The sequence below is a fragment of the Tauraco erythrolophus genome, chromosome 1, assembly GCF_009769465.1.
Source record: "Tauraco erythrolophus isolate bTauEry1 chromosome 1, bTauEry1.pri, whole genome shotgun sequence".
NCBI classification, from domain to species: domain Eukaryota; kingdom Metazoa; phylum Chordata; class Aves; order Musophagiformes; family Musophagidae; genus Tauraco; species Tauraco erythrolophus.
Window position 1 is genome coordinate 124,813,002 of NC_141465.1, and position 12,324 is coordinate 124,825,325.

General features: G+C 50.1%; 1 protein-coding gene across 1 annotated transcript; it reads right to left on the bottom strand.

The window, feature by feature from the left end:
* Nucleotides 1-1,214: 1,214 nt before the first annotated feature.
* On the bottom strand, nt 1,215-8,586 carry ENDOD1 (endonuclease domain containing 1). Its single transcript, XM_086614013.1, has 2 exons — nt 8,293-8,586; nt 1,215-2,411 (listed from the first exon to the last, which is right to left on the bottom strand). The coding sequence occupies exons 1-2, from the start codon at nt 8,584-8,586 to the stop codon at nt 1,278-1,280; spliced, it is 1,428 nt and encodes a 475-aa protein (XP_086470139.1). The 3' UTR covers nt 1,215-1,277.
* Nucleotides 8,587-12,324: the final 3,738 nt, after the last annotated feature.

Consider the following 12,324-nt stretch of genomic DNA (forward strand, 5'->3'; position numbering starts at 1 on the left):
ACAGCACCGAGGGACCCACCTGCCCTGCCCGGGGCTGGCTCCTGCTGCACTCCCACCCTACCTCCAGGTAGGGACTATGGAAACACCAAATCACTCCGCACAAAAGCAGCAAAATCTTCCTGTTGTCCTCAGGCATCTCCTCTCCTGTGTCCCCTCTCTACAAGGATGTCCCTGTCGCTGCCCCAGACCAGTGGCAAGGGCGGAGCCACTTTTTTCTTGCACTAGAGGGAAAGCCAGGTGGATCATTTTTCCCCAGCAAGGTGTGCTGACAAAACAAGCCTCAGAGGGAAGGCTGTGGTGTGACCCATCCTCAGCCTGGGTGGCAGCTCACAGAGACCTCAGGCGCATAAATACCGCTGTGTGCTCGGGGAGCTGTCAGCTCTCAAGGGAGGCAGGGCAGGCTGGCAGCTGATTCAAAGCTGAAAGTGTGATTCCTGGGCGCTGCTGGGCTTCAGAGTAGGCACAAGGGCTTCAGGGCTGAGACCTTCAGGGGCTTAGACCTTCAAGGAATGCCACATCTTGAAGATTCAGGGCTTAGACCTTCAGTGGTCACCAGAGAGCAAGGAAGGGCTGGGGAAGATGACTTTGGTGTGGCTAAGGGAAAACGTTTTCTTACCATGCGAAGGAACGGGCAGCAGGTCTTTCCTCACAGCCAGATCCGTGTGATTTCAGCTGCCTGGAAAGGCCTCGAGACTATGAGATGCACCCGGTCGCAGACCCTCCACCAGGGGGACCCTGGTGCAATGAGCAGTGCAACCAACAGCAGGACCTCGCCTCCATCCTTCCTTGCTCCCACCATTTCCCAGCACAAAATCCTTGCACCTTCACCATCTTCTCCCTTTTCCAGGTCCCAGAAAACCCTCCATAACTAAAATCCTGCCCTGAACACCACTTTCTCACCAGCAGGAATGGGCTTCTGTGGAGCACTCTGCCAATGCGTGAGTGTCAATGTTATCTTTGCCAGAAAGAAACCACTCGTACCACATTCAGCACGTGTCTTCCAGAGGAAGCATCTTGACATCTGCAAATCACAGAAACTTTGTGGCTCGCACCGATCACACCCGAACACGTTACAACAGACAGAACTTGAGTTACAGCGGTGGTGTTCCCCAGCAACGTCACCTCGGCCTTCCCTGTTACTCCCCAGTCGGTTCCTTATTATTAATGTCACTACAATAAATACCAGAACAAAATTGACAGCATTTGGCCACGTATCTTAAAGCATTTCCCCACTCCTCCTTCACTCCGTGTCTTTGCAGCTTTGGTTTCCATCTCTATCAGTCATCAGAGGAGCCTTTAGGGACAAATCGTTTGACTATGTGACCAGCCAGGTAATAGAAGCCATGCAGAACGGCAACTGTGGCATCGATGACCAGCGAGAAGGTGCCCCCGATCCCAGTGGCCATATCTTTGAGGACGGAGGGAATGGCACAGATGGAGTGGTAAGGGAAAGCAGCGAGGTGAAGGACAAACCCCACAGGGATGCGCAGGATCCTGTAGGTAAGGGATGCCACATCTTGCACAATTTCCAGGAAGCCCAGGAAGATGTTGATGATGACCCTCCCCACGTCATAGGGGATGCTGATGAGCACCATGCTGATGGCTTTAAGGTAGGACACCACTCCGTTCCACAGGCTACAGACTCCATCCAGAACTGTACCACAAACCCGCTTGATAACAAGCCACAGAAAATAAAAGACAAGTTTCACCAGCTCCACAAACACATAGATGAGGAGTTCCAGAAGTTTGATGAAAGGGGTAGCAATAATGCCAGCCACTTTTCTCACCAAGCCACCATCTTTGGCCTCCTGGTTGTCACTTGTTCCTACTTGCTCTCCAGAGCGGATCTGACTGACAGCTTGCAGTATTGCTTCTATTTTCTCCTGGCTTTGGTGGTCTTTCCCACAGCTGCCCTTGAACAAATGAACTCTTGATAGAAGCTGATTCTCCAGCTCTCCCACCGTGAAGTCCACCAAGCTGTTTTCATCATCTGTTTTTTTCACTAGTCCCAGGGACCACCGCTCCGGACCATCACAGCAGGCTGCCAGCCAGAGCGTCTCTGGCACTGACACCTTGCCTTTAACTCGGACACTGGAAGGAATCGCACCTGCAAGGAGATATAGATGGTCTTTCTTGGAGCAGTGAGGGACCAGAGCTTGCTCCACTACCCTCCCGATGTCTCTGTGCCAGCTTTTGCTCACAGATGGACTCAGAGGCACTGCGTTTGTGAGCGTGTAAGTGGCCACCTGGAAATCCTCCTCATTGAGCAAGCTGGGATTTAGCAGCCCTCTCTCGTAACCGGAGCCCACATAGTCTGAGGTCAGGGCTTGATTTGCACCAAGGTTGGCCACAGTGCCGGCGATATTGGCTTCATGCACCATCTCAGGCAGGTCATTTTCTGGATCGTCTATCTGAAACAGTAGAGAGAAGAGTTACTGGATGATATTTGCCTTCCTAGAAAGCAATGCATAAAATGGGCCTTGAAGTATATTTTCCATTGTGACTACCACCACATGCTGTGCCTCAGACCATATCCTGCACTCCCTCCTTATTTTCCTTGCAGCACTTCAGAGGAGTGTATGGTCTACTTAGCTGCCCTGCCAAACACATAGCTTTAGGCTGTAAGAGATGCTTGCAGCTCTGCAGTCTGGCCCACAGCACAACACAGCCTCCAGAATCTCACCAGCCATTCTGCACCAAGCTGCTAACTTGTGGTTTTCTTTCTAAAAGAGATTTTTAAGGCCAACAGATGGCTTGATTTAGGGCCATGTTCTCACCTGGTATGGTGGTGGTACCTCCGGTACATTTAATCACCTACTGTGGCACCTTAATTCAGTCCCTCTGAACTATCAAATTCAATCCATGAAGAGAAAGAAACATGGTATATAAGATGCCTAGAGAAGGCATTTACTTCTCACCACTGACTGTGTAAGCCACAATGAAGCCGAGCACCACGGCAGGTGACCTGAACTTCCCTGCCTTGCTCATGGCAGTGAGCTGCTCCAGGGGCTCTCTCAGGTCTCATCATTAACAGTCTGAACCCCATCCTTCATGACTGCACACTGCCTGCTGTAACATGGCCAAGATTGGATAAGGCTTTGGGCAACCTGGTGTAGTGGAGGGTGTCCCTGCCCATGGCAGGGGGGTTGGAACTAGATGATCTTTGAGGTCCCTTCCAACCCAAACCATTCTATGATTCTATGGGTGGGGATGCCATCATTGCAGGTCCTTGATGGGATCTGTACTACCTGCTCATGTCTGCCATTCCCATGCCGCAGAGCCAGAGGTAGCAACCACTGCAGCGGGAATTCGTCCTGGAGCCATGCACAGAGCCATGCACAGGGAGGGAACGAGCAGCGGGAGCAGGAGCACTAAACACCAGGGTGTGCTTAGGTCTTTCTCAAGTGGCCGCAGCTCTGCCTGCTCCTCAGTCACTCCTATTGGCACGGCACTGCCTGCAGCCGCTCCGGGGGGATGTGCCAGATTGTCATTTTCTGCCCCAGATTAGAGGGTGAGCATGCTGGTAGAAGCTTGGGGGTGGCAGACAGTCTCTGGCAGTCGCTGCCTCCTGTAGTCTCCGTTCTCTGGGAGCAGAGTCTGTGGTCCTCAGCTCCCAGCGCTGTGCTGGCCCAATTAAACCTGCTGTCATTGCTCCTGGCCTACAGACTGTTTACTGCACCATTTAATATGTACTTTGGAGGCACCTATGGCAGACAATTAATTTTCTACCTTGAATCACTCTCCAGTCATCCTTCCCCACCCCTTGGCCATCCTCCAATGCACTTGGACAGATGTCCACTTACGTCCTTGCACCCTCACCCGGAGTTTGCACGCTCTCAGTGCCGCATCACCTCCTCGTAGCTCTGCAACAGCTTTTGCTGAGAGCTGGGGGAAAGGGCCAGCGCCAGCGACTGTCAGCAGCTCAGTTATCCATCGCCCTCGCCGTAGGACGGAGCTCTGGCTCACCTACTGCATCATCAGGGCTCCCTCTGCACCAAGGCTGGTCACAGTGCCAGGACTGGCCACCGCAGCGGGTTGCATCACCCCCATCTCCTGCTAGGGGGTGTTTTGCACTTCGTTTTGAAGCATTTGATGCTTATGGCTTCAGGACTGGAAGGATGACAGTGAGTCCTACGTGCTGATGCACAAGTCGTAGCTTTTTCTAAATACACCATTTAAAAAATACTTATCCAGCACTACTTCTGCCTTATTCTGCTCCTCTTGCTCAGACTCTCCAAACTCATGGGCTGCAGCTGGCTGATGAGGCCAGACATTTTGCATTCCACAAAATCACTGTCCCTTCCTGCCCCGCAACCCATTCTCCCTGTTCTGATGAGATGACAGTGTTCTGCCCTGGGACAAGAGATGCACCCGGTGTGTTTAATCCCACAGTATGGGTGAGGGAGGAGCAGGCATGGGTGAAAGGCTGTGCCTGGGAACTGCCCCCACGCGATGGCCTTTTTGAGCCTGATGCCCTTGCAGCAGCACTCATCCCTTCTCGCTCCCATGGCGGTGCTGCAGCCCCATTCCTGCTTCAGGACCCTATCGCCTTCTTGACAAACGAAGGGAAGAGGTGGAGGAGGCTGAGGTGCTGTACTACAAGGACACGTAGGCTCCAGACGGGTCAGCTCTGCCTCCCGGCAGAGATTCCCAGCTGACATGAAGCAGAGGGTATAAACTTTATTTTCTCTGCTTATGAGCTGATGTATGCAAACTTTGAGGTGCCTATCAAGAAAATATGTCTCCGGTTACCTGTCCAGCTGCAGGCTTTTGCACATACCATTGGGATTGTTTAGGTGCAATTAAGAAAGAACATGATAAAAATGTGGCTGTGTGCTGTTCATGTGTAAGGCTCTGACATCACCAAGTTATGCTTATAACAACTGATATTATGGTTTGTAATAACTTACGTGTAACTGAGGTTTTCATGCCTCCTCCAGCTCAGCCCCAAAGGCAAGCTGTCTCCAGCACTGCATTAATCTGCATTGCAAGCCACCTTTCCTCGCTGCTTCAAAAAGCTTTTGGTTTGTGTCACTGCCAAAGCATATCTGCGTTCATGGAGTCAGCCATGAAGCCACCTGTCCAAATACCCTGGAACAGCTAAGGGCAAGGTCTGAGCAGACAGACCTCATTCACAGGATGGGGTTTCAAAAACAAATTACGCATCTGGACACCTGTAAGGATGCGAGCAACTAACAACGTTGATGGGTTTCATAAAGCAGGGCTTGCAGTTCCACAGAAGGGGCAGAGGCACAGAGGGATTAAAAGTATGGCAACACACAGTTATTAGGGCAGGCAGCTTCCATCAAGTTTGGTCATTTAACAAGGCAGGACACTGTTACCTCCCACCTTCCCCACCCTAGTGCTTAGGATCCCAGGTGAACTCCAGCATCGCACTCCCCTCGCTACTGCCTCAGGCACACTTATGCCTTTGATTGCAGTGGAAATATTTCATCCAACCTTAGTGTGGGACGCGTTTCTCAGAGAGGAGGCACAGTGCATCTTACGCCAAGGTTTCTCTTGGTAGGACATTCACATGAGACGCTCAAGAAGTACCTGTTTCTCTTGACTGTCTACCAAAAGGGATGGCAAGAGCAGCTCAGAGGTATGAGCTGGGCGATGAAAATCCCACCTTGGTCATCTGGCTGGTGGTAGTCATCAACCAAATGAAAACACAAGGTTATTAATCCAGCCCTTCATTTTTTTTAGGACAGAAAAAGCAACTCTAGGGTCTCCCATCTCTCTCTAAGCTACAGAGAGAGTCAAAAACATATGTTTTCAGACAACTGAAATGAGATGAGGTGAAAACCACCTAAGTGACTTGCTCTCAACCCCTAGGAAATCTGTGGCAGAGCAGGTTTTCAGATCTGAGCCTGGAGGAGTCCCATCAGTACCCTGCTCATCAGCCTACCCTTCCTGCTCTCTAATTTTTCACTAATTGCTGAATTAATTCGCAGTTTCCAGCTGCCAATCGGCAGTGGGTGGCACTGACATTCCTCGCACTTCTCACCCAATTACTGCCTCTGTGCTACATTTGGCATTTGCTTCTCAGGCAGACATTCCTCACGAGGTAGGCATGCAGGGAGTGAGATGGTGCCCTCACAGCTTACATCATTACCAAAAAAAAAAAGACATGTGACAACCTTGAGGTCCTCACCAGAGTGCTGAGAGTGTTTTCATAGTGATTTCTTTCTGCTTGCTGTGTTTCTGCATACCCATGTGCACGCACACAGGCATAAGCACACGCCACTGTGCAGCTGAGCCTGCTCGTATCTGGCTATCTGTGCCTTGGAGAGGAGATTACCCTGAAAATAGGCAATATAACCTCACGGGACTATGCTGCAGACCAGGTGCTGCTAAGGGTTCCCCTCAGCAGCCATCTGACCCTTCCTAACCCATCTGACCCAGCCTTCACAGGAACACACATAAGGGATGTGAAATCTCTTCCCCACTTTCTCCTCCCACATTCGGTGTGGCAGTGTCTGTCTGAGAGGGGTGTACGTGCTTACTTCTTGAGTTACAGGCACTTTTCGTAGTCCCAATTTCTTCCCCTTATGGATTCTTCTGCTGATATTTTTTCCCTAGTAGTTTTCTGTCTCAAACTGAGGTTCCTCCAGTAAACTGCTGAGCAGCTACGTCCCACTTCCAAGACACCTGCATTTCAGCTATGGGGGAAGAGGACCTATTAGTGCGAACTAAGAATGGATCCACAGTAATCCAAGGGGATGCTTTGGAGAAGCCAGAGCAACTAAAGGTAGCACCTGGCCAATTATTTCTGGGGCTGCAGTAGGTTTTGGTGGCAGGACACACAAGGTTTTAGGCTCTGGAGTGCCAGGAAGATGACAAGGTGAGGGATGAAGAGGGATGGAGCAAGGAGGGCAGGAGAGCCAGTGGGAGGAAGGTGCTGGAGAACCAAAACTGATGTGGAGGGGCTGCCCACACCACTCCATGGGAGGAATGATCATGAGGAGCAGGAGGAGATACGGGGACTAGAGGTGACAAAGGGTGTTAGTGGCCAAGGCAAATGGGAAAGGATCTCATCTCTGCCACTTTGCCTTGCTGCCTCCATGGCACTGACGGAAGATCCTTGCTTGCCTATGTCCTCTTTGTGCTTTAAAAATTCATCACCCTTCCACAACTCCATAATGACAGAGTCTGAAAAAAGCTTCTCTCTGTTTTAAAACAGCAAACAGACACCTCCCATAGCTGTCTGTGTAGCGGAAGGAGAGCAGATCAAAAAGCCCTTGGGAACTCCTGCAACTCAAAACCCAGCCCAGAGACCAGAGAGATGGTCCGAGGTAAAGACAGGGAATAGGATCTCCTGTCTTCACAGCCTGTGACCTCGTGGCCTTGGTATCTCATCACCTCACATGAGGAAAATGGGCATGGCAGCCATTCTCCTGGGACAGGAGTGAGCTTTGATTCTGGCAACACCCAGCACCCAACAGCCCCACTCCCAACACACTGTGCTGATACTGCAGCAGTTCCTGCCCTGACGAAGCACCCTGCACGCTGCCAGTCTTTCCTGAGCTCGATACATGGGGGCAGCTTGATGTTTGCTGCAAAATTCCCCATGATCACTGCTGAAAAACCTGAAAAACAACAAAAAAAAAAAAGAGAGGTAAAGTGTACACGTTCTCTTAGGACACTAGCAATTTTTTAAGGATTTCCTTTGAATTTAACAGCCTGAAGGACTTACTTAAACATGCCAAGTGTCAGGGGAGACAAAAACCATTGAGGCTCCAGGGAAATTAGTATTATCCTGCACACTTCTGACCCGACTGAAGCCTGCACGCTCCAGGACACAACAACTCATTTCCCTACCGGAGTCTGCAACACAGGGACACAACAAAAAGCTACAGCGTCAACTTGGTGAACCGCACATGGATGTTTTATCCCCGTGCAGCGAAGCTGAAGAGCTCTTATCAACACTGCCATCACGCTGGCAACGGAACAAACTTCGGCTGGGCACTGTGGTGTTTAACCCCGCCACCCACCGGCAGTGCTCCCTGCCCCTGGTAGCTGGCTGGGCAGGAGAAATGCATCAGCTGGTGTCAAAAATGACTTTCCTCTCCCCTCCCAGCTTTCATTGAAAGCCCTGTGGGACAAGGAACTATTTGTTTGCTCCGTTCCAGGCACAAAAATGAGTTCTGCTTGTGTTAAATTAATATCAAAACAAGTTCAGCAAGCAGAGCTCCTGACTCCTTTGCAAAATCCTATCCCCAGCTTCACCCCAGAGGAAATGCTCTCCAGTAAATGTTTGGCTTTATAGCAAAGGAAAAACTGACTTACCTGTGGCTCGACCAGCCAGTTCTCCTCCTCGGTTTGGGCTGGCTTTGTGTACTTAAAAGCTGAATAAAGAGGGATTTTGTCCTTAGTACTGTAGAGGGTTGCAAAGCGTGGCTCTTTGTTGTACTGCTGACAGATTTTCACATGGAACGGCTCCGTAAATCCTTCGGGTGGGACTTGTCCAGGGAAGAACACGTTACATTCAGCAAAACCAGTTTCATCCTCTCCAACAACTCTGCCCTGGGAAAAGCCTGGGAAAAGTGAGACGCAAAGCAAAAATACAATTGACATCTTCATGGTCCACTCCCTGGAGCTGAGGGAAGCCCCGTCTGCCTCTGCTGGGTACAGCAAAGGACCTGTGCTCTGAGTCCATGCAGCAGCAGAGTCAGAAAGCGTCTGGAATTCGGGTGTAGCGTGCAAGGGAAATGAAATATGAAACCACAGCCGATCCCTTCGGGGAGCCAGTGCTTTCTGCAGACAGCACGTTGGGAAACCAAACGCGCGCCAGGCTGCGCTGACACACGCTGCGGACGCCAACTGCCCGCAGGAAATAATGCCAAGCAACCTGAAATCATCAGGGCTCGTTGGGAAGAGGAGGAGGGAAGCCTACGGTGATGTGTGGCTGGAGCCGAGCAGCACCGGCTGTCCAGGCTGGGGCTCAGCACGGGTGGGGGTGTGGTGTGCTGCATTGCAGCAGAGTCCCTGGCAGGAATTTTGGCTGACGCAGCCAGAAATCTTCCTGGGGCTGCCAGGGGGGATGCTGCAAAGTCAGATTCGCCACCTCGAAGAAGGTGTTAGCTGCCCTCTCCGGCTGCAAGCCTAGCCAAGGGAGAGGGAGAGGAAGGGAGAGGGAGAGGAAGAAGAGAGGTGGAAGGATGTTGGAACTGCTGGGAACCCACTTTGCCCCTTTTTGGGGTGTCTGTCATCACTATTGCTGCCAGCCACATGCTGCTAAGGTGCCTGGGAAAGGCATCCTCCTCCTGTCTCTCCTGACACTGTATGGGGCATTCAAAACCCTCCAGTATCACCTCACCTTGGCAGACCCTCCCTCAAAAGAGATTAACGAGAGGCAGAAGGATGAAGACCCTTGGATCACATACCCCTAATCAACACTCACCTCTGAATATTTTGACCAAATCTACAGAACTGGCCAAAGAAAAAAAAAATCCTACCTAAAGGGAATAAAACTGCTCCTCTGAATTTATGATCAGCAGAGTAACCATCTGACCAGCTACTGCTGGGTGAAAGGCTGCATTCCTTCAGTGACTGGGAAAATTAATTTTTTCAGAATAGTAGGGAGGGAAAGGAGACTACAGAGCCAGAGTCAACTGAGTTCCTCAGAGTCAAGAAAATGAGCATTTCCCACTCAAGAAGTTAGATATGATCAGCTGTACTGCCAACCACTTAAAAAACGCTGGGTGCCAATAGGGCACAGGTCCCTTTTAGAATGTGATTTCCAAGCAAAAAACTCCAAGTGCTACCAACCCACAAGTGCTTTGCAGGCAAGGTAGGTGTAGTCCATATTGCAAATGACGAAACAGGACAGCGGGTGGTTAAAGGGCCTGTCCAAGGTCAGAGAAGGAGCCTGTAAATGTGCTAAAAATAGACTAGACTCTAAGACTATCATTTCTCTATGCAGGAATGACTTCTAGAAGTATCAAGGCAGGGAAATACGTCAGTGCCTCTTGGTTTGGTGTCATCAGCTGGGGGAGACAGAGGCTGGCTGGACAGGCTGGGGAACAACAGGAAATGTAGTAAGTGGGCTTGGTTTGGGTCCAGGCAGATGCCTGGTCACCCAGCCCTGACAGAATTAGTCATGTTCAGGAAAGATAATGGAATTGAAAGCACAGACACAGCCTGACTTGAAGACAACAGCTTCAAAAGACAGGCTTAAAATTTCATTCTCCTGGATGTAAAAAGTCTCCTGGGAAATCAAGAACTGAAGCTAAACCATAGCTATTAGATGTTTTTCCGATCCCTGGCTTGCAATTACCTGGGCAGCAGAGAAAAATATTTTCACAAGTGCAGTAATCTGTGCTTCCCAGGCAGACCTAGACCAGGTGATGCCTTTAAACACCTCACTCCAAGACTGACACCCATTACCCCAGGATAGGCATGGTCCCAAGCCAATGAAAATGCAGCATGAGGTGTCTCCAGATGGGCATGACAGTGACCAGCACGCTGAGCAGATCGATGACTTCCACCAGGAAGCACAGACATCCTGCCTCCATCCTGGACCTGCCCATCAACCTCCTGCCTCAAAGTGGCACCTCTGTCTCACTGGGATGCATAGCCCCAAGATGTCTTCTGAGCCTCAAGGTCTTCTTATCTGCTTTTTGGGAACTTTGAGCAGCTGTTTCATTTCAGGCTATGATGCTGGGGTCTGCCTGCCTATTTATTTCTGTATTTACCAGCAAATGGATAACCTTTGACTCAGCCTGAAGAGCAAAAGCCTCAGGCAATCGTCTCTTATGAAGAGCATCAACGTGAAAGCCTCTACTCCAAATCCCATCTTCTCTCCAAGCGAGGTCCCTCTGCAGTTTCTATCTAATTTAAGATAGCTGTTGTGACCCTTGAATGTGGAGCTGGATATTTTCTTCTGCTTTTGCTAACATCCCTATTACTAAAGAGACTGGGAGCCATCATCATGGTGTGGCACTTGCTGTGTTGGGAAGATAAAGGCCAAAGGACTGCCCTGCCCCAAGAACATCACACTCTCAGCCAAAGGGATCACAGACAGAGGAGTCAAACACAGTGAGATGGAGTCGGTCAGAGGTTTTGATGACTCAGTGCTCCAGTAGCTTATCTAATATCACAGGTTTTTATAGCCATCACAAGAAGTGATGCCTATAGACAGTGATGCAAAAGGGAATATTAATATCAGATCTAAAACAGCCCTAAGGCTGTCGATGTGAGCAGAAGAGCTCAGGGAGAATGCACACTGGGTTGGAAGTGCGCAGCATGAGCCAGCGTGGCCTCGAAGGGACCAGGGCAGCCTCCTCCAAACCCACCGAGGGGTGACAGTGCAACAAGCCCAGCAGCGCCAGCAGAGCAGGCAAGTATCTGATGTTTGACGTGGTGGAGGAAAGGGAGCCCAGGGAAGATGTAAAGAGGCAGATGATGTGGTCAAAGGGACATGTGAGAAAAGTGATCTCTTAGTGACAGGCAGAGGTGTGTGGATGGACAGGAGAGGCTGTGGGCAAGAGACTGTATGGACAGAGTTTGCAAGACATATCAGAGATAAAGTGCATTGGGGGAAAGATATTAAAGACAGAGAGATGAGACAGAGGTAAGGCCACAAAAAGAGGTAAGGATCTAGAAAATTATACTGGCCAGGAGAAAAAGGAGGAGGCTGCAGCAAAAAATAAAGCTGGGGGGCAATCTACATTCCTTAAAAATTGAGGTACTAAAGGAAGGGTTAAGAAGGAAAATGAATGGAAACAGATGTGAGGAAATCCAGGGTCAAGTGAGATGAGAGTGAGCTAAGGAAAGCTGTCTCCTTCTGTGACAAGAAAATGAGGAGAAAACATGAGGAGGAAGAGGGGGAAAGGAGAATGAAAGGAGATTTGCAGCCATCTTTATTGACATAACGTGGATGACCAGTCCTCCTCTTCCTCGAGGGTCTCAAGCACTGAGACCAACGTCTCAAAGAAAAGAATACCTTCCTGCAAAAAAACAAACCTGCAAAGCACACGAGCATCCAAACCCTATAGCCACGAGAAGCTGCCGGGCTTGTTTGCCTGCTTTCCCACACTGTGCCTCCAGCCCTGTCTCCCTGTTCACACAGCTGACACTGGATTTGCTACAAATAGCAAATCTTTCTCCTCACATGCCTGACCCCTCTAGCCTAGTCTTTCAAAACATTCTTGACCCCAAATATTTTTCCAGGCCGGATCTCCTGTCTCTTACCATAACCTCTGGGTGAGACCTCAGTGCTGTATGTGACTGTTCCATTCTTCTGAGAAGGAAAGGAAGAAGTGTCTCCAAAGGCAAGTAGTCCCACTGGAGAGAAACCATCTGATTCAGTGGAGATAT

Bases quoted from the DNA above. Each gene is read 5' to 3' on its own strand.
- ENDOD1 (XM_086614013.1), bottom strand. From the start codon at position 8,586: ATGAAGATGTCAATTGTATTTTTGCTTTGCGTCTCACTTTTCCCAGGC. The intron at 2,412-8,292 runs GTAAGTCAGTTT...CTACTGTTTCAG, and splicing joins ACTGGCTGGTCGAGCCACAG to ATAGACGATCCAGAAAATGA.